Source organism: Stegodyphus dumicola, chromosome 2 (assembly GCF_044657685.1).
Source record: "Stegodyphus dumicola isolate Sdum_Otavi_A_Nest chromosome 2, ASM4465768v1".
Lineage (NCBI taxonomy): Eukaryota > Metazoa > Arthropoda > Arachnida > Araneae > Eresidae > Stegodyphus > Stegodyphus dumicola.
The window spans coordinates 65,060,556-65,080,853 of NC_140769.1; the positions used below are offsets into that span (position 1 = coordinate 65,060,556).

The 20,298-nt window shown below is 33.6% G+C and overlaps 1 protein-coding gene across 3 annotated transcripts in view; it reads right to left on the minus strand.

The window, feature by feature from the left end:
• The window catches only part of LOC118195022 (lysosomal cholesterol signaling protein-like), a 97,764-nt gene extending 87,292 nt beyond the window's left edge, over positions 1 to 10,472 (minus strand). Inside the window, exon 1 of one of the 3 annotated variants that reach the window (XM_085810731.1) lies at positions 10,313 to 10,472. In XM_085810731.1, the coding sequence (XP_085666857.1) occupies positions 10,313 to 10,315 (3 nt within the window). In that variant the 5' untranslated portion in view covers positions 10,316 to 10,472. The remainder of the gene's footprint in view (positions 1 to 10,312) is intronic. The other 2 variants (XM_085810732.1, XM_085810733.1) reach the window with 2 other exon arrangements.
• Between the last annotated feature and the right edge of the window lie 9,826 nt (positions 10,473 to 20,298).

Sequence of the window (20,298 nt, forward strand, 5' to 3'; positions counted from 1 at the left end):
CTGCCTGTTTCTATGAAATTCGTCTTGCAAAACAATGACTACACGTTTTAAAACCGTTGCACATATAAAGAAAAGGCAAGTCATAACCTATCAGATGCTGATATACATAAAAGTATCATCATACGATATGATATTATCTCTAATCATATGGTAAGGGAGAACCCCTTACCATATGATTGGAGGAATTAAGGATTGCAATTGGGGATGACAAAATGCAAAACATAATCTTTTAGGACAAGTGAAAATAAGTCGAGGAAAATGGGTAGAGACATTAGGTATTTGTCGGAAGCAGGCAAGATAAAAATTAGCAACACCTTCACCGGGAATCGAACCTTGTACCTCTCAATTACGCGTTGAGCGTGCAGACCACTACACGACGAAGGCTCGCTAAGAAGGCGAGAGAAATACCTTATAAATGTTTTCCTTGTATGATTCGTTGTGAAGCAATTTTCCTCATAGAAAATATATATATGTAAACCGAATATTTTAAAGAAATTTGCAACAGTTATCAGAGCATTTCCTGCCATTAATAGAGTTTTCCACTTTTTCCCTTGTTATTTATCTTTCATATTTACAAATTATATAAAACGTCCGGAAAGGTAATTAGAAAGCTTGTATTCTAGTAAGTTTGCGTTCAATTAAGGCCATTGGTGTCGACCTATAGATGCTATTACAAATATCCTTAAAATAATTAAGAACAGTCTCGATACTGTGATGAAGAAATTTATAAAAAAAATATTTTTTAATGATTCCCATAGAGAAAAGTATTCAGCTAATATATCCATTGGGATTTAAGTAGTTGGCAGTTGACAAGGGCAATATTGCATTACCATGGGATCAATAAATTTTGACCTTTGACTACAGTTTCCTGCGAGTTGGTTTTTCAAGGTGCAGTACTTCTTCATCGTTAGTGCTTGAGCAAATTTATTAGAAAGATTAAGTTGCGTATATGTGATCCTTGCATTTTTTTACGCCTCAATACTTGTAATGAAGTTGAGATTGCTTGCCTGAAACTTAAGTTAATTTTTTTTTAAGCTAATGACTTAGTTGCAAACTAAATATTACATAATCCTGCATGCGCTGTTCGTGCGATACACTTAAAAACGCTTAGGCATATTATTGAATGGGTACGAGCTTTTAATGGATTGAATGCTGTAGAACCGATCGCAGCTTGATGAAATTTATTTTTCCGGAAACACTTTACAGTTCTGGAACTTTTCACATGAAGTATTCATGCAGCTCTTCTTAGTATGATTAAGCGCAATCAGTAGTTATCACTTCAAGCTAGTAAGAACGTTAAACATAATGCAAATACAAAAGCCCTCAATTGCGTAAACTCGCACAATGGCCTCTCGATTTTTTTAACTCTCAGTACTCTGAGCTAAAATGTACTCAAATATTAATTATGCTCAAACTACGAACACCAATTTGAAATATGCTATGAACTCAACTGAAAACTGATACACTTTCCTTTCTTATATAGACTTGTGTGCAAAATTAAGAGAACCCGCACATTATGTCAAATTTATGAAAACGAATGGCAGATTTTAATAAAATTTGGCTTAAATATGCATTTATAACAGAGAAAGAAATGTACCATGCAAAATTTATTTTATGTGCTAACGATTATCAGTAAAGGTAATATTGCAGGAACGTTCAAAATCAACGTTCAGAAATTTGAATTGAAAATGAGTCTAATATGGAGTATGCTCCACTCGTTTAGCCAGACAGGTCGCGCGACGGTTTTTGGACAGGCGATAGTGAAGGAGTATATGTTGATTTCGGTCTTACTCCTGCAGCAAAGCAGTTTTCAACTCACAGAAGGTTTTCGGAGGGGGTATGGACATGAATTTCGCTCAGAGCATACCAGACATGATGTATAGGATTAAGGCCAGGAGATCTGGTTGGCCAATCCATGCGGCGAATATCTTCACTTTCCAGATAATCTTCGATCATCTGATCCCTATATGGATAAGCATTGCCGTCCATTAACATGACGAACTGCGTCCCTGAAAATTCGAATAGGGTTTCAAGATCTCTTCTTTTGCCTCTTTTGCGAACCGTCGAGCATTATATAGGAAGTGAAAAATACTTGCAGTTTTGCTTTGCAGATCCATTCTTACACTTGAGAGCATTGCATGTGTACGTTCACCCGTTGTGGCATCATTCCACCGGGTTTGTCGCTGTGTTATGAGAAGCTTGCAAGTGGAATACTTTAGCAGCAAGATTGGAAGGCTTGTGTGACACTCAAGTATAGATGCACTATTGGCAGCTTCTTTAGCTACAGTGTCTGCACTTTCATTTCCTAAAATTTCTACGTGTGCGGACAGTTCGAATAGGGTTTCAAGATCTCTTCTTTTGCCTCTTTTGCGAACCGTCGAGCATTATATAGGAAGTGAAAAATACTTGCAGTTTTGCTTTGCAGATCCATTCTTACACTTGAGAGCATTGCATGTGTACGTCCACCCGTTGTGGCATCATTCCACCGGGTTTGTCGCTGTGTTATGAGAAGTTTGCAAGCGGAATGCTTTAGCAGCAAGATTGGAAGGCTTGTGTGACACTCAAGTATAGATGCACTATTGGCAGCTTCTTTAGCTACAGTGTCTGCACTTTCATTTCCTAGAATTTCTACGTGTGCGGACCTGAGTACGGGACGAAAAGAAATAGGGGTGTTCAGGAGAGTTCTTCGTAGTTTGGGAATCAGAGAGCTCCTGCTGTGCATGCGTGAGAGTGCTTGGAGGCTTGAGGCAAAGTCCGTATAAATATGAACTTGATTAAGACCATTCCTACGACTGTGTCTGATTGCTGCGTATGAGCTATCAGTTCTGCGTAAAACACTGAATTACTTTCGTTCAGTCTTCGTTTTCAGGAGAAGATAATGCTGCCTTTATCCATTTCGCAGAATCCATATCCTGTGCCAGCCTTCTTCTTAAATCCATCAGTGTACAATGCATAATTATTTTGGGCCGGAGAATCTGAGTTTATACAGTTGGTATCTGTTAGTGGATGACAAAGTGAACGAACATTGTATTTTTCATAACCTGCGTGAATTATGCACTGTCCGCACAATAATGTGTTTTTATTCAGCCTTGTAGCTTTTGTCACTGTGGTTTCCCTCTTGACAACAAGATCCAAAGGAGGAAGATCCACAATTACGTGTAGCGCAGATGTTGGAGAAGTCCGATAGGCTCGATAGATGAGAAGTTGCTTTCTTTTTATGGAAAGCACAGTTTTCTTTATGGAAGAAGTGAGGTTGTGGTCCCAAATAGAAGCTTCGTACGAAATAATGCTTTCTGAAATGATTTGTACTGAGATTTCAGACGATTTTCCGGTGTGTCCCATTTCATATCTGCAGTACATTTCACACAGTTAGGGAGATTGCCAATACACTGCATGAGAATTTTAAGGTGAGGAGTCCATGAAAGTTTATTATCAAAAGAGAGACCTAGGTATGTCATTTATTAAACTTTACTGAATGTTCCTGTAGTTTTAAATAGATTTTAAGAGGGTGATGGTATCATATTATCGTGGCTTACGTTTTTTCTGCACCTATTTCAAGTTTATGTTCCCTGGCTCACTGAGCAAAGATACCTAGACAGTCCTGCAATCATTGTTGGATGTCACTGCGGCCCGTTACAATAATAAGAAAATCATCATTTTCTTATTATTAGAAGTAGATATTATAAATCTTGACTTAGAGGAGTTTGCTAAAGAGCTGGAATGCAAAGCTTGCTACTACGTTCCACAGAGTCGGACCTAAGCACGTACCCAGAGGGCAGCCATGAGTATTTTTTTTTTTTTTTTTGGTAATGGTATTGTTGTTTTTCGGAATCTGTACTTCTCTGTTTTCCAGGTAGCTTCTAATGAAGAAGGAGATACTAATCTCACCAGGGTAGGAAAGAAAGGACAAACGGCTGATAATATCGTAACATCAGATGGTGTCGAATACTCCCTGGTTGTCAAGGGAAATAATGAGGGAGTGCATGTCGACGCTGTTATTATTTGACAGCATTGTCATTAGATCATCCAATGCATTTTCAGTTGACATTCCGATTTGAATTTCATATTTGTTATGATGCAATGCATGAGTGGCGGCAAGGTGGTGGTTGAGCCTCGAAAGGATGGTACGTTCAAGAATTTACAAGTGCAAGTAGTAAGCAGATGGGACGGTATGCTTGCTTTGCTTTGTTGACTACCTACTTTTGCTGAAGAGCTGCCATGCATGCCTTTGTGCAGTCAAACTATATTCCTTGTCATCTGTGTGAAATATGCAGTCCATTATTTGTCTGCTCACGTCTGAACTGACTTAGAAGAAGGTAGAAGTATGGCTGTCAGCACTGTCGTTCAAAAGACTTTGTCGCAGGCTATTTTCTGAGCGAAACCGCAGGTTTTCATCACTGTGGAACAGTACTGCATCTAAGAAGGGAGTTTTGCCGCCGTAATGCTACGCTTGTACTGCACCCTGGCCTTGCGAAATTCCAGCATGCGTTGGCTTCTAAGTGGCTGTTCAAAATCTAGCCTTGCAATTCTTCTGCGCAAGGTTGGATTTTGCTACGTTCTACATTTAGTTTAGGAGTCCACTAAGAAAATTGAAAATATGGCTTTTTTACAATCTCAGGTTTTTTATTAAGTACTGCACACTTTGTTTGTAATAATAATTGAGTTGCACTGCGCTTTAAAAATTATCTAAGTTTGCTTAAAGAGTTGCGGTATGCGAATTCGTAAACAGTGGTAGCTCAAATTCCGGTGAATGGTCGTTTTCATCTCTTGTTTCGTATGTAACATGGATACGAGTCAGTTTTACGTTGGAAGTTCTACATGAAAGCACCTGTTCCTTAAAGGCAGATAGCCATGGCATTCTTTATCATAGTCGAAATAAATCAAACCATAAACTTTTCACACACAGTTTCAAAATTATCTCCGTAAAATCCTGTGCTTAGTTTAAACCTGTTTTGTAACTAGAAATATAAGAATTCCCTGGCTTAGCCACAATATACATTTTTCAGAATCGCTTTAAAATCGGATTTGCAAGCAACTTGGATCCCTAATTAACAAAACGTAATGATAATAACAGTAACGACGATGATCATGATGATGCTTACATAAAATATTAAGCGTTATTTACATTAAGCATATTTTAAAAATCGGCGTTATTAATTATGTAACCTTATTCTTCTTCAAAAGAAAATAAGCGTTCTCTTTAAATCTACTCTTTGTCTGACTTTCTTTACTACATAAAGAAAGCTCATAATATCACAATTTAGCATATTTCTTAGCTTATTATTTTGTACCCTTACCATTAAATGGCAATTGTAATTCACCGCAGGAATTAAAAATATACTCAACATTATTTTAATTATTCTCTTTCAAAGAGAAATATAATTTTTTATTTTATTTTTAAAAAACTGGTGCAGATAGTTTCGAAAACTGGATTACCAGATTTAACGTTTGATTAATTTGATTAATTTTTTGTCAGTTTTGCAACACAGAAATAATTATTTTACATCTGCTATAAATTTTGTTTCCATGTCATCTGAACAAAGGATTGGAAATTACATTTTGAATATTATTCCTTATATATATATATATATATATATATATATAACGCATTTCTGTTATTGATGAAAAATACATCGTAAAAAAAGATAAGATTATGTTATTAATAGTTTCGCACTTGCAGCTTTCGAATCTCAAACAAACTTGTAGTAAGGAAACATAAAAAGAATTTTAGAATACTGTTGGTCATTTCTTTCATTTTTCAATAAGCATAAAATATAAAATTTAATTTTTTTCAACAAACATAAAGTACAAATTAACATAACCATAGCTGCGTACACACGGTTAACTCGTGAACAGATGATTCACTTTTAAAGCTAAATTGTCAGTTAGTACGATTCAAAGTCGGAGAATAACTAAGAAGATAAGAAATTACTCTTTAAAATGCTGTAAGTTTGTTACTCCGTCTTTCATTTACGCGCAAGTTCATCACAGCCCTTCGATTCGTTTATACATAAGAAGCTACCTTCTCAAGCAGAAACGAATCGAAGGGCTGAGATGAAATGTTTTCAGTTCACATTACACGATAATAAACAAAAAATAAAAATAAGAAGGAAACGAAATGTATTCTGCGTTTCACAATATGTTTTCCCACAAACAGACGTTTTTTCTGGAGTATAAATTAGCAGTGCAGTAAAACAGTCAACGCTCCTTATAACGAAAAATAGCGACTGCTGTTTTATACAGCGGTCACTGCAAAACGTCCCTAGTTGCTGAAAGCAAATTAATCAGCATTTATAATAACATACACTCGATATTAAGTTTTCTTGCTTAAGAAACGAAGGATTATTATAATAAGCCTCAAAACAACAACAACAATAATAATAATAAATCTGAAAGCTTTTAGATTACTCTCAAAGGGCCATTTTTTAACGTTTTGTACGTTACCTTTATTTATTAAATATCATGTTCTTCGCACTTAAACCATAAAATCCAATCCAACAGCAATATCACAAAATATTTAGAAAGAGCGTATCTTTGGAATTACCGATACACAGTTTCGCGCGCTGGAGACAAAAATGTTTCTTTCTTCGTGCAGTGTTGTCATTGCTCGCTTTGAAATCGCTCAGCTTATTAATCAAAATTTAATAAAATAGGTAATAAACAAATTCCAAATTCCAAACTGGGCTTCCAGATGCACCTATTCGAGTGGAGGACAGCGTTATTCAAAATTTGATGTCTCTATGTGCCACTGTTTTTACATAATGCGAGAAACATACATACATACATACATGCAGATTGTTCATAGTTAAATTTCTTCAAATATAATGCAGGTGTCTAATATTTAGTGGCAACTATTTTAAAAGTGAAACGTCGTTTTATAGTGGACGACGCGAAATACCAAAACGAAACTGAGCTTTTAGTAGGTTATATAGACATCTTAGATAGCCATGGTGGATATAATAATAAGCGAAATTTTATAGTGTTTCCTAAATTCATAAGCCCTTTTATATACTTACACAAACTCTCATGCTGGTAATTTGTCATGAATCCTAAGACTCGATCTTTATTCTTGTCAGACTTCGATAATTTTAATCTTATATTTCCTGCAATCTTGCAGTGTTACGGGAATCCTCTTCTCACGTGCAACGGACTTTCTGTAAATATTATATGAACTCTTCATTTGCAAATAAGACATAATCTCGTAATGTTTATTTTTCGATCGAGGTAGGCCTAGGATTTTGATTGTAGCCTCGTTTATATTAGAAGAGACACATTCTTTCCCTAATGAAAGCATTTACATTGCAAAGAATATATCTAATTTCTAGAATATTATCAGAGGCCCGGGTACGCAGTGGCTAGAGCATAGCGCAGCAGCACCACAGGTCCGGGGTTCGATTCCCGGGGCCCACCAGCGGTCGAGCGATGAAGTCGCTGAACACTGGTAGTTCGGTCCGAGGTTCGAATCCCGCGAACGATCTGGCTGCATGAGTCTTTTCGGAGTTTTCCCCATGTGTAACGTGTATACGAGTAGTTTCATTTAGAAAGTCCTCCACGGAGGCATCCCTCCCCTTAGGCAGATAGCTCTCGAGGCTTTGCCGTAATTAAATAACCTAACCTAACCTAACCGATTTCCAGACTGGGCAAGGTCGACTTAGCCTTTCATCCCTCGATTTCCATCACTTGGATCGATTCGCTTGGGGACTACACACTGGAGGTCTTGCGACAAGCTGACCACTTGTTCAGGGCATATGCTTACGCACCCCCGTGCCCACGGTCAAGAAAGCAGATTTTCGGGCACTGCAGTCCTTGGCCCATTAGGGCTGTTACGCCACTGAGTTTGGTTTAGTTCTATAATATTATCATATCATTAATAAATTATTATTTTGAATTTTTATTTCGTTTCAATATTTTCTGTAATTCTTTATGTTAGTGAACATGTAAAAAGCCATTGCAACTGTTCTAAATCTCTGTATAAATGAATAATAATTATTTATAAGTTACTTCATAGCTAAAATTAATTATTTTTAGCATGAACTTTTCAAGTAATAAACGAAATCAATTTACTAAGTAAAATCTGAATGAAAGTTAATTTAAGTAACTATCTATATTGGCAAATGAATAGCTAATATGCTGTAACTTATAAGATATTTTTTTAATTGAAAATTTTAAATCTTTGTGCACCACATAGTATTACACAAGACTTACAGAGGTAAGTAAAAAAACAAACAAATACAACAACACAAAATAAAATAAACTTACAAATTCACAGATGACACGTAAGAGATAAATTTACAGAAGAAAGAGAAAGCCATTTTATGTTGGACAAATACGTGAAGAGGGGGGAGGAAATGTAATATTCACAGAGTTTAACCTAGAAATGAGTTCCTTTCGTCCTTCCTTGAGCTTTGAACAATAGAACAACAAATGTTCGACATTTTGCACTCCCCCAAAACTGCATGAATACAAGTCTGTACTAGATAATCTAAATCTCTTCAGATATGAATTGAATTTACCATATCCAGTTAGAAATTGAGTAACTTCAAAATTTCAGAAAAAGTGTTTATTATTCAGTCTGTGAGGAATGGAAGGAAAATATAGTTTAGTCAAAGAGGCAGTAGTAGAATTCCTGTATAGTTCATTCCACTTGAGTATTGCATCATCCCTACTTTTGTTCTTGTAAGATATTAAAGTTATTTTATTTTCTTTGAAACGTCTTAATAAGTACACAACCTTGCTGAAGTTTCCTTATATAAATTTCTTTCTTTAAAATACTCTACAGCAAAGAAAAGTTGAACAATTAAGTAGCTATGGACTCGAAAATATTCTCAATTCCTATGATAATAATAACAAAAAATGGAGTCCAACTTCGATAAGGGTAAATTACAGATAATCGAAACAGTAGTTATGAAATGGAAAATATTATCAATTTTTATAATAATAACAGAAAATACAACCCAACTTCGATAAGAATAAATTATAGGTAATCGAAAAAAAGCAGCTATGAACTAGAAAATATTCTCAGTTCCTTTGATAATAACAGGAAATACAGTCCAACTTCGATAACTATAAATTATAGGTAATCGAAAACGTAGCTGTGAACTGGAAAATATTAATTCTTGTGATATTAATAAGAGAGCATACAGTCCAAACTCGATAAGTGCAAATAATAAATAACAGAAAAAAAAAGTTTTTAATCAAGGCAGGCTTTAAACATACGCGATTTAGGCAGTTATTAAGTGAGCCTATTTTCGAGAAAAATGTCAGCTAAGTTATCCTCACAAATGACAACTAAGTGTAAGTATAGTTAGTTCGCTTTAAATTATTAATGAATTTAATTTATACAGCATGCTAACTGTATTAATCGCTCAGGGCGTCGAAAATGCTGAATCCAGATTTGCTTCTAGTAAACAAAAACTCGTGTCAAAAATACTTTGAACAACTAGCGTCTGAGAAACATATTGGATTTTAAGTAAATATGATAAAAAATGTAACTAAAAAAGCAAAAGAGAACTTACTGCAAACATTAATTAGAAAATTATTTGAAAGCATAAAAAACTGTTGTAACTCAAAAGAAATCGAGGAGTTTAAGTATTTAATCGTATAAATATTTGCATTAAAAATACTGCATAAACAGAAATATTGCGTGAAAACATCAGTGTAATCAATGTAACATAAATAACAATGTAACATGTAAGTCATGTTTTGAAGACTTATCTCTCAATTTCTAGGCGACAATATATTATTGATTTAAAATATATCTACGAAATTGGAAATATAAAATAGCTTTCTTGATTCGAAATAAATATATATATTGAGTTTTCTAAAATAAATCAGAAAATTTTTAAAATCTTTTCTAAAATGCTCATCAAAGTAAGAATTCAGTTGCCTAGGCAAATAAATGATTCCGATGAGTAAAGAAATTACTTTGAAGTTAAAGATTTTGGAAATAGAAATGCAAATTATTTGAAAAAATTTAACAAATCAGTTAAAACTTTTACAAAAAAAAAAAAAAAAAAGTTATAAAGCAGGGCCTCCATGATTTGGGGGTAAAATATCTAACTTCCGATCTCGAAAAAGAAATATAAGTAGTAATAATAATAATAGTAATAATAAGGTCCTAAAAAATTAAATAATTCGATTTACTTATAAAAATTATCATAAATTTTTAATGCTTTTCATTTTCTAAAATATTCATCTCAAGTTTCGAAAAACTCGAGTTACTGAAGTTCGAGTATACAATAGTAACACTTTAATTAATGAAATAGCAGAAAAATTTAAATTGTCATTTTAGTTCAAAATCAAGTTGACTCACCATTCTTTATCTCCGAATTTCGTGCATATATTTCAAATGCCTTAAACACTTCTCTTAATTATAGTGAAAATGTCCCAAATATTAATCTCTGGCTCTGCATTGTACTCCACAGTTAATTTCAGATAAAAGGGAAAGAAAATGATTAGCCAAGACAGATATACAACTGTAAATGACATCTGCATTTTATCAGCGGCGTGCTGTCTTTCATGTCTTCTTAGCAGGTACTACGTCATCTTGTCATCCAATCCTCAAATGTAGCACAGATATAACTTAAATCATCATCTTTTTTTTTTCCTAAGTGTTTCGCAATTTTTGTTCTCATAATTTAGGAATTTATAAAAGGTTTTCAACTGCAAAAATTTAAGTATTTCAGCTTTACACCATATCGATGCCAGTTATTAAATTTCAAAATTTTTAGAAGTAAATTATTTTTTAATTTACATTTCATTCTTTTCAGCATTTTCGTAATAAAATACACAGGAAAATAACGCATTGATTGGGGGGGGGCGATTACTTTTCAGATTAATGTCACATGACAGAACTTAGGTTACGGAGTAGGCACAAAAATAATGTTTATCACAGAATCTGGCAATCACTTCTTATATATGAAACTGGTGTCCACCTGAAGCATTGCTAATAAAAACGCTGACGAAGAAACAACGCTAGGAGAAAACATCGGTCAAAAAATATCGTGGTAGGAAAAAAGAAAGGAACATCGTGGTACATATTATCGTAGAACATTGAAATTTTAAAACATCGTGGTACACACTTTTGAGCAGCTACTCAAAGAATGAATTCCAGAATCTTTCTCTGTACCTTCTAAGTAGCGGCTCCGTAGCTTCATAGATAAAATGCATATCGCCGAATTTCGTGTTCATTTAGAGATGCATACCATTCGAAAGCCACACGGGGAATGATGATTTTCGGCAGCAAAACGCTTTTATCTATAGTTCAATAAAGACATGTATCTCTTGAAAGCGCTATTTCAGCACACAAATTCTATCCAAATCTGCTTATTTCAGTCCCCTTTCTCTGCCCTTTACCGGGTATTATTGAATCATAACTTTAATTGTGTGTAATATAGTGTAATATTTGTGTGTGTATATAATTTTAATTGTGTCCGCATGGGGAATGATAATTTTAGCCAGCAAAACGCTTTTATCTATAGTTCAATAAAGACCTGTACACCTTCAAAGTGCTGTTTCAGCACATAGATTCCATCGCCAAATCTGCTTATTTCATTCCCCCTCTATCTGCCCTTACATCTGTTCCGTATATTACTAAATCACTTTGCATGTGTGCATAACTTTAATTGTGTGTAAAATTTCAGGTCCTTTAATTTTAGTTTAGAAACTCTTCCTTTTCAGAGTACATTATATACCAAACACTGTTTTATTTCAACTAAAATTTAGTCTGTAAACGTTAACTGCTGATTTCTTTAAAAAACGCTATGTTAATTAAAAGTGTCTAATTGCGACATACATCTCTCTAAAGGAAAAAATATTTTATAATATTTTAAAACTCAGCAAAATCTTTCAATCCCGGTTCTGTTAGCATAATTAATAGCCACGTTAAATGCATGTTCAATTTTACTTGATTTAGTAAGCGCTTTGCTTACTACTGTGCTCTCGCTTGATAGAGTAAGAGCAACTAAATTCTTTTTTTTTATTCTCGTAAATACTTTTTTGAAATAAAATATGCAATTAAATATGAGAGACGAAAATTTTTTACCAAACCTTACTTTTGTTCTCAATTTACAACCATACGATACAAAGGACACTTTCTGCCCTTGTCAAATTCGAGTAGATAACTAGTATTATATTATCCGGAGATCATGTTCAGAAAGTTTTGGACACTTTTTACATTGTTTTCACACCTATGCATTTCAGTTAAAATTTCCTGTGGCCATACTCTTTGACCCCCAAAATTCTTTTTCTATCACCCTCGATAGCACCAGTTTCCTCAATTCTTGAATTCAAGCGTATCTGCTTGAATTATTCTTACAACTTCTTTACATGAAACATTTTACATGATAACAGAGAGTAAATCGTAAATAACAGTATTCTATATCACATTATTATGTACTGATTTATTATTATGGAATTCGATAAACATATACAATATTCTAAATTTTAAGTTATTTAATAACAACCAACCTTCTTAAAACCTTTTATAATTTTACGAAATAAATTAGGATTAAACGATGTTTATTTAACTCATTTGTTAGCAATTTACACATTATATTCATGGACCTTATAAGAAATAGACCAACCCAAATGGTTTTTCTCCCTCTTCTGACGCATTTCCGGCTGTCACTTTCATCACATCTGGAGGAGTAGGGACGACTTGCAGAAACTTACAATGGTTGGCTATTGCAGTGTGTATAATTGTCAAGAAAAAGTTGGTTATAGCGCCTCATTTCACAAATTATAATTTCTACATATTTTTATTTCTGAAATAGATCGATTTTAAAAAAATTAGCATATTTATCAAGCATAATTAATGTTCCAAATAATTATAAAGCTGTTGCATGCTTTTAGGGCTGGATATTTTTTTAGCTTTTTTTTATGCTATAAGGAAATTTGTAACTACTACTTTTAGAAAATAATATTTTAAATCTGAAGTAATAGAAAATTTGCTTTTTATTGGTATAAATAAGTAAAAAATACTAAAATATTTTAAAATGAATTTTTAAAAGTTTTGTTTAAAATTCTAAATTGTTTTGCCTTTTACTTCCTTGTACGAAGTAAAAAGAAAGTATCGTAATTGCGAAAAGTTTCAGGCAGCATATTTCAACTAAAATATCCATTTTGACCCCTATCGAATACAATTTAACGATGCTTTTGCGTGATATCTGTACGTAAGGACAGAATAAAAGACTCTTTTCCTCCAAAATATATATATATATATATATATATATATATATATATAACTGCTTTAAAATGAATTCTGAAGATAATTTTTTGTGGCGTCTGTACGAACGTATCTCGCATAACTCAAAAACGAGTAGCCTCAGAACGTTGAAATTTTGTATATAGGACTACTATAACATGTAGATGTGCACCTCGTATTTTGGTTGCAATCGGCCGCGCCAAACGTATATAAATATATTTATATATATATCCACTCTGTTACCCAGCTCAGTGATCTCTTCTTTACTCTTATATGTTTGTAAATTTTACATCTTTTGCTTTAAAAACGATTGAATTATGTTGTTCTTATCTTCCGGTTAAGGTTTTTATGCCTTTAGTAAATCTGTATGCAATATTTTTAGAATTAGCAACAATTTTAAAATTGTTTAAGTGCCGCTAAGCCTAATAATTTTTTTGATGGTGGCTATTGCTTGTTTACATTTGAAACAACAGAATAGTGGATTTGTTGCCAATCTAGAGAAACGCAGCTTCGCAACAACAAAAATAACGCCTTCATTTATTATTGCGAATTAAATCATGCTTAATCCTTTCTGGAATTTTTTTCGAGGAAATAAGTGTTTAAGATTTACTTCGTAATTTTTAATACAGATATTTTGAGTTTTTATGTATTTTTGCCTTTTCGCGAAGTGAAAACTGAATTAATTGAATGAGAAATACTCAATCGTCTGTGAAAAAACTGTTTCTTTTTTGTTTTGTTTGCTTAATTTCTTTTATACATCTTTCTAGCTTTATTATAGTATTTGAATAGAACATGTAGCAACGATTAGATAATTCTTTAAATGATATAAATTTTGTGCGTTCTGTGTTATAATATGAACGAAATATAATACTGTTAAGTGAACCTAGCTCCAGAGTGTCGCTATGGTAAACAAATAGAGTGAATTTTAAAGTTTTTGTTGTGGTTTATGCGCTGTCGGGGAAGTAGATTTAATTCAACCCAATAAGTTTAAACGAAACGCAAGAAAAAATGCGTATAATTTAACATACCGTACAAGGAAGTCATGTGGTGAACACATCAGATTTTTTTAAATTATAGATAAGTATTGTAGCATAATTTCTATAAAGGAATTTTATTTCAATTATATTTCATAATAATACATCATAGTCATAAACACTTTTGACTCCTTAATAACTTTTATACATTTAATTCTAATATTAAAATTGTATTTAACCGTAATAATTAATTTTGTATTTTATAGTGATTATTTTTTTAATTTATTTTCAGTTCTTCGTAAGATTTTTTTTTTATTTACTGTTAATTTAATTTATTAGCCCGAAGGGGCGGTAGCCTAGAAAGGCTGTTAGTTCCAAAGCGGCATTTTGCGCTGTTTCACTTTAAATGTCCGTGTCTCCTTGCAAATTGTTGTTACCAAATATTATCGCCCTGTATTATATTTAAAGAAATTAAATAATGAAGAATCTGCATGAATACATGCATGTTTCTCGCACTGTGACAAAAACGACGGTATCTAGAGCTTTCAGATTTTGAATAACGTAATCCTCCACCCGAACGTGAGCATCTGGACGGTCGAATTTCGAATTTGTTTTCATCTACTTCATAATTTGTAAAACTTTAACGAATTTTTGATTAAGAAATTCAACGAGTTCAAAGCGAGCAATGGTAACGCTGTACGGAAAATAACATTTTTATCTCCAGCGCGGAAATTCTAAAGATATGCTGTTTTCAAATATTTTGTGATATTGCTGTTGAATTTAATTTTATGTGGTTTACGGGCGAAGAACATGATATTTAATAAATATAGGTAAAACACAAAACGTTAAAAAACGTCCCTTTTAGGCGTAATATAAAATCTGAGTGCTTCTAGATTTTATTTTATCTTTTTTCATTCCTTCATTACACTCAGAAAATTTTATGCTCCGAATTTTATGAATTATTAAAATATATAATCCACTTTAATGTTAATAATTTAATGATCATATAAACAAATAAATGATCGTTTTGTAATGTTATTATAGTTTGGATAATCACTGCCTAAAAATGTTCATTAAATTTTAAAAAAAAATTATCAGATCTTGTTTAATTTTACCTTAGCATCACGTACTATCAATTTTATTTAATTTTACTTTATTTGTACGCAAAATTAAGTTTATAAATTTTGTGCTTAGAGTTTTTTACCGTTTTACCAAAGTAAAGATGTTTGTACAAGAATTACGCGTGAAAAAACTGCGCGAAATACAGTAAAAAGTTCTTTAATGAGATATATTAAATCCTATTTGGAAAAAACTGTGGCTTTCATAATCTCATCACTATACAACGTATCAAATTTAATAATTAAAAAGAGTTATGTGATACAAACGCCATAGGTTTCAGTGTTAAAGTAAATCAGATCGTCCCTACTCTTTCTTGCCGGCATGTCGGTGACGCGCACCCCGCCCACTGGGTTAGTTTATGTCTTATAAGGTCCATGATTATATTACGAGTATAATTATGAATTTTTTGAAAATGTCTAAGCTTTCTACTGAGGTAAAAATTCAACGAGATTCTGCAATTCAAGGGATGTTCTTAGAATCAAGCCACATTGAACTTATGTTCCTGATGAATTTTCGATGGTGCTGCTGAATATTTTTTTCAATTCAGTTCCGGATAAGCTGAACTCTTTCAATTTAAAAGCAATTTTTTGCTACAGCTATTGCCATTTCTTCTATTTATACTTTTATTTTTCTATGTATCCTGTGACTCGCGGATCATGATTTGAATTTAATATATGGCAGCATAAAAAGAAAATAATTTAGGTGAGCTATCAAAAACGCTGTGGTGGTAGCCCTCCCGGTAGATCATGATCGAAGTTTCAGCTACCGTTATTCTAGCACAAAGTTTTATTGTACATGTTTCAGTGATAAAGAAATAATACGATAATAATTCAGAAAACGAGGGTGGGTCTTATTCGATATTTGATTTAAAACTGAATTTTATTAAAAGTGTCATATTTTTATTAGGTTATCCACGTTTGAAGGAGATTGAATTTTTATTAATCCCAGGGCACATGACAACCACCAGCCCAGAAGAAGAGTTTCTTCATGGAATGCTCTCAACCGTAAAATAACTCGGCTTTACATTAAAAATATGGAACATTCCGAATAGCGTTAGTTAATCAGTTAAGAAAAAAATATTTTGCTTGGAAATATGAAAATTATTCCCAAGAAAGGATTTTTAAGATATTGTTACTCAAACTCAGACAGATGAAATAAAATTCTCAGCGACCGAAGAGAGCGTCGGTTCTCAATTTTTTAAGTCAGAGTTGACTTTCAGAGGAATATTGAGAGATTCTTGTGTGAGCTTCGCTCTGCAGGTGTGCTTTGCATTTCGTTGTGTTTAACTTTCTCAGTAGTTTGAAGGGTAATTACTGATTCTGCTTCGTCATACTAAGAAGAGCTGCATGAGTACTTTTGTGAAAAGTTCCAGAACTGTAAAGTGTCTCTTTAGGGAAAACATTTTCTATCAAGCTATCACCTGTTCTGTGAACATTCCGTCCAGTACGAACCTGTGCGTATGTAACAATAATTTATTATAATGTATGTAGGCTTCATACGGTTACCATATATTATATTTGAAAAAAAAAGCAGTTTCTAATAATAGTAATAATAATAATAATAATAATAGAGAAGATAATTTTTTTTATCTTTTAAAACACATATTTTCTGACTTATGAACGTACACTTTTTTTACCCCTAAATGTAACTTTAATTATTTCACTTAGTCATTCAAATGTTAATGTATAACCGCTGTCTAAATTTTTATTTTATAAAGTCACTTTAGTCTAAAACTCACTGAAAGAATGAATTTAACGTAACGTATTTTTTTTTTTTTTTTTTTTTTCTGTTTTTCTGTTTTGAAAACTGAATTCCACAATTAGTAAATTTCTAATAATCGTCAAATTTGCTTTAAACTATTAAAAAATTATTATCAAGACTAAAACTTTGGCTTGGTTAAAATTTGTGTGGAAAGCGGTCATGCATTTTGAGAAAAATAAATAGGAAGCCATTAAAATAACCAGAAGTATTCCACAAAGTCAACTTCTATATCTAAAGTTGAATTTTTGTCTTAATTTAAACGTCAGATACTGCATAAGATATTTTCTCCCTTCTTTGTGGATGCCTTCGTGGTGTAAAGTTAGCCAACTCGGGGAGTATTTGAGAGGTCCAGGTTCGAGTTCCGGTTAAGGCATTGCTCATTTTACAAATCTCTAGCATCAAAATAATCTAATCTCTCTACAGTGGCGCACGAACTAAAAGGTGGTGGATGATGATTCTTCACCATTATGATTTGGCAACTGGGTCCCCTAATCCCCAGCCGTCCTTTAAAAGGCGGAGTATGTGTTATGTAAGGTATTTTCTTCCTCCTTTCTGCATGCCTTCGTGGTGTAACTGCAGCACGTTCGGCGTATTCGAGAGATCCAGGTTCTAGTACCCGCGAGAGCATTGCACATTTTTTACGTCTCCTACTTCTAAATAACCTAATGACTCAAATACTGGAAAGCTTCCTTTCTGTATAAATAATAGTTATCCTGAATATGTAAATAAATTATTTACGTCACCAGTTGTTTAAAATTAAGAACTTACTAAATTTTTTTAATTAGGTAAAATAGAAACATTATACCTGTATCACTTTTGCTAGTCTGGCGTCAGCCGAAAAGTTTTTTTTTAATACAGATTATCATGTGGATTGCGACAAAGACTTGTTCTTATAAGAAAGATAATGCACATAGTATCTCCTGGACAGCGAAAATCCCGTTTGTAATCATTGAAAAATGAATACAAATTCCTTATGTACGCCCCCAGCCCCTCAAAAAAAAAAAAAAAAAAAAAAAAAAAACAGGAATGAGCCTCAGAAGTTAAAAATTTAGTGATTTCGGAGAGTCATAAGAGAAAGAAAAGGCTAGTCCTGAATCTGAAGCATACAGTATCCATTGAAATAAATTTTCAAGGCTAAGGTATAGTTAAAGAAAAATTGGCTTTTAATCAGAAAATTGAATAAGTATCTGTGTTGTTTTGAAGCTAGCGATAAATTTTCTGTAATTAATTTTTTAAAAATACTGACTCCGTTACAACACTGCTCGTTGTGGAACTCGAACGGACAACTTCAGCTCCGGAGGTCAGGCTTTATCCATTAGATAACGCAGGAGGTCGTAGAAACAATTTTAAACTGGTGTAGATTTTAAGTAAGGCTCAAAATCTAGAATTTCGAAATCTACCATTATTCCTCACAACGGTCTACTGCTTTAGACTATTATATAAAAATTATCAATCACATCTTATTTATGGTTGATAGTTATGGTAAATTACTCTTAATAAACTTCAGAATTTTCTTTTAAAAATTTATTTAATTACAGTATTATCTTATTTATATTTCTAATTAGCATTTGAATTTTTTGGTTGCAGAGATTTATATTTAGTTTAAATAGTACATTTTATTTAATTTATTCTTTCCTATGAGCCTTCAATCCCCTAATTGTCAGTGCCAGAATACTTAAATTTGGTAGCGCGCATGAAGGAATGCAAATTCTACCTTGAAGAAAGAGTTTAAAAACCGAGGCTCAGTAGAAAAGAGGGAAAATTAGACTATTGCCGTCACCTCTGTTGCTTAAGCATCTTCTCCCCAGAGTTATTCCTGGTTCGCTTGGCTTAATTGCATTTACTTGCTGCCACTAGGTTTCAACAGGGGTTTAAGAAACAGGAATTATTCTGAGCCCTGTAGTTTCTTTCAATTATTTTTACACATCTTCAAATATTTGATTACTTCTTTGATTTCAGTTACCATCCAAGCAGAGGAGTAGTTTGTTAGCGTCGAGTTAACGCATTGTAAATTTTAAAGAGTTAATAAAGTGTACTTTTAACCCTTCTTCCGTGCAGTTACTACTCTTACAGTTTTCACACAGGAGTTACTCTAATGAACTCTACGTTGGCACCCGATTTACTACGCGAATCTGATGGGCAACGAACAGGGCGAACGGGCATCCCCACAAGAAGTGGCAGACCCAATGGTAACCTGCCCGTTGAATGGATTTGGCTTCCTCATACAGACGATGAGAGCGGCACTTAAACCAGCAGTGGTATTCGACGACAAGAACTCCATCACTTCATTTTTGGAAGCCCTTGATACTCATTGCCAATTGTATCCGGTACCCGAAAGACGGAAGGTAGCTATTCCCTTGAGTGCCCTCCGAGGACAGGCGGAGTCTTGGTGGAAAAGAACTGGGAAGTTCTTAACTTGGAGAAGTTGGAAGCGTAACCTACTCATTTGAAAATTTCAAAGCGGCATTCCTAAAGGCCTTCACGATAGTTAAAGATAGTGCCAAACTTGAAGCTGAACTTCGCAGCTTTTACCAACGGAGGGTTGAGGACCTTACCGAGTTTATCCTGAGTACCGAGTTTATCCTATTATAAGTCAAACTAATGAATATGCTACTCGGTAGGAAGCCCGACAGAGAAGTCGTCGAAATGATATTACCAAGATTATTACCCGCAGTTCAGGATTTCGTGGAACTACGAAATCCACGAACGCTGGAAGAATTATTCAAATTAGTCGTAAAGTTCCAGAATCTGCAGATAGCAAAAAATTCAAGATTTGCTACCCAGGGATATATATCATAAGCAGTTCTTCCGACAGCCGACCGCGAAAAGAAATAAATACAACGGAGGAAAATGTTTTGTAGCCAAGCCGCGAACGAGCAAGAATGAAAAGGATGAAGCCAAAATCCGCCAGCGTACCCAGAAAACATCAGGAGGAGGAAGGCTTTAAACGAAGAGAGATGCCTGAGAATTTGAGGGTCCAGACACCCTGGGCTTCGCAAAATCCTTCTGAAATGTATGTAAATACTGTGGTAGTGAAAAATTCACAAATACCTGTAATGCTCTTTTAAACAATGTACCCGTAGAAGCACTCTTGGATACCGGAGCTGAAGGAAGTTTTCTAAATCTAAATTTTTATTATAGAAATTTTAGAAGAGTAAGACGATTTAAAAATAATACGACGGAAATCATAGCTGTCGAGGAGAAAGTTTGTGAATGCGTCCGAAAAAATTACCCTTAATA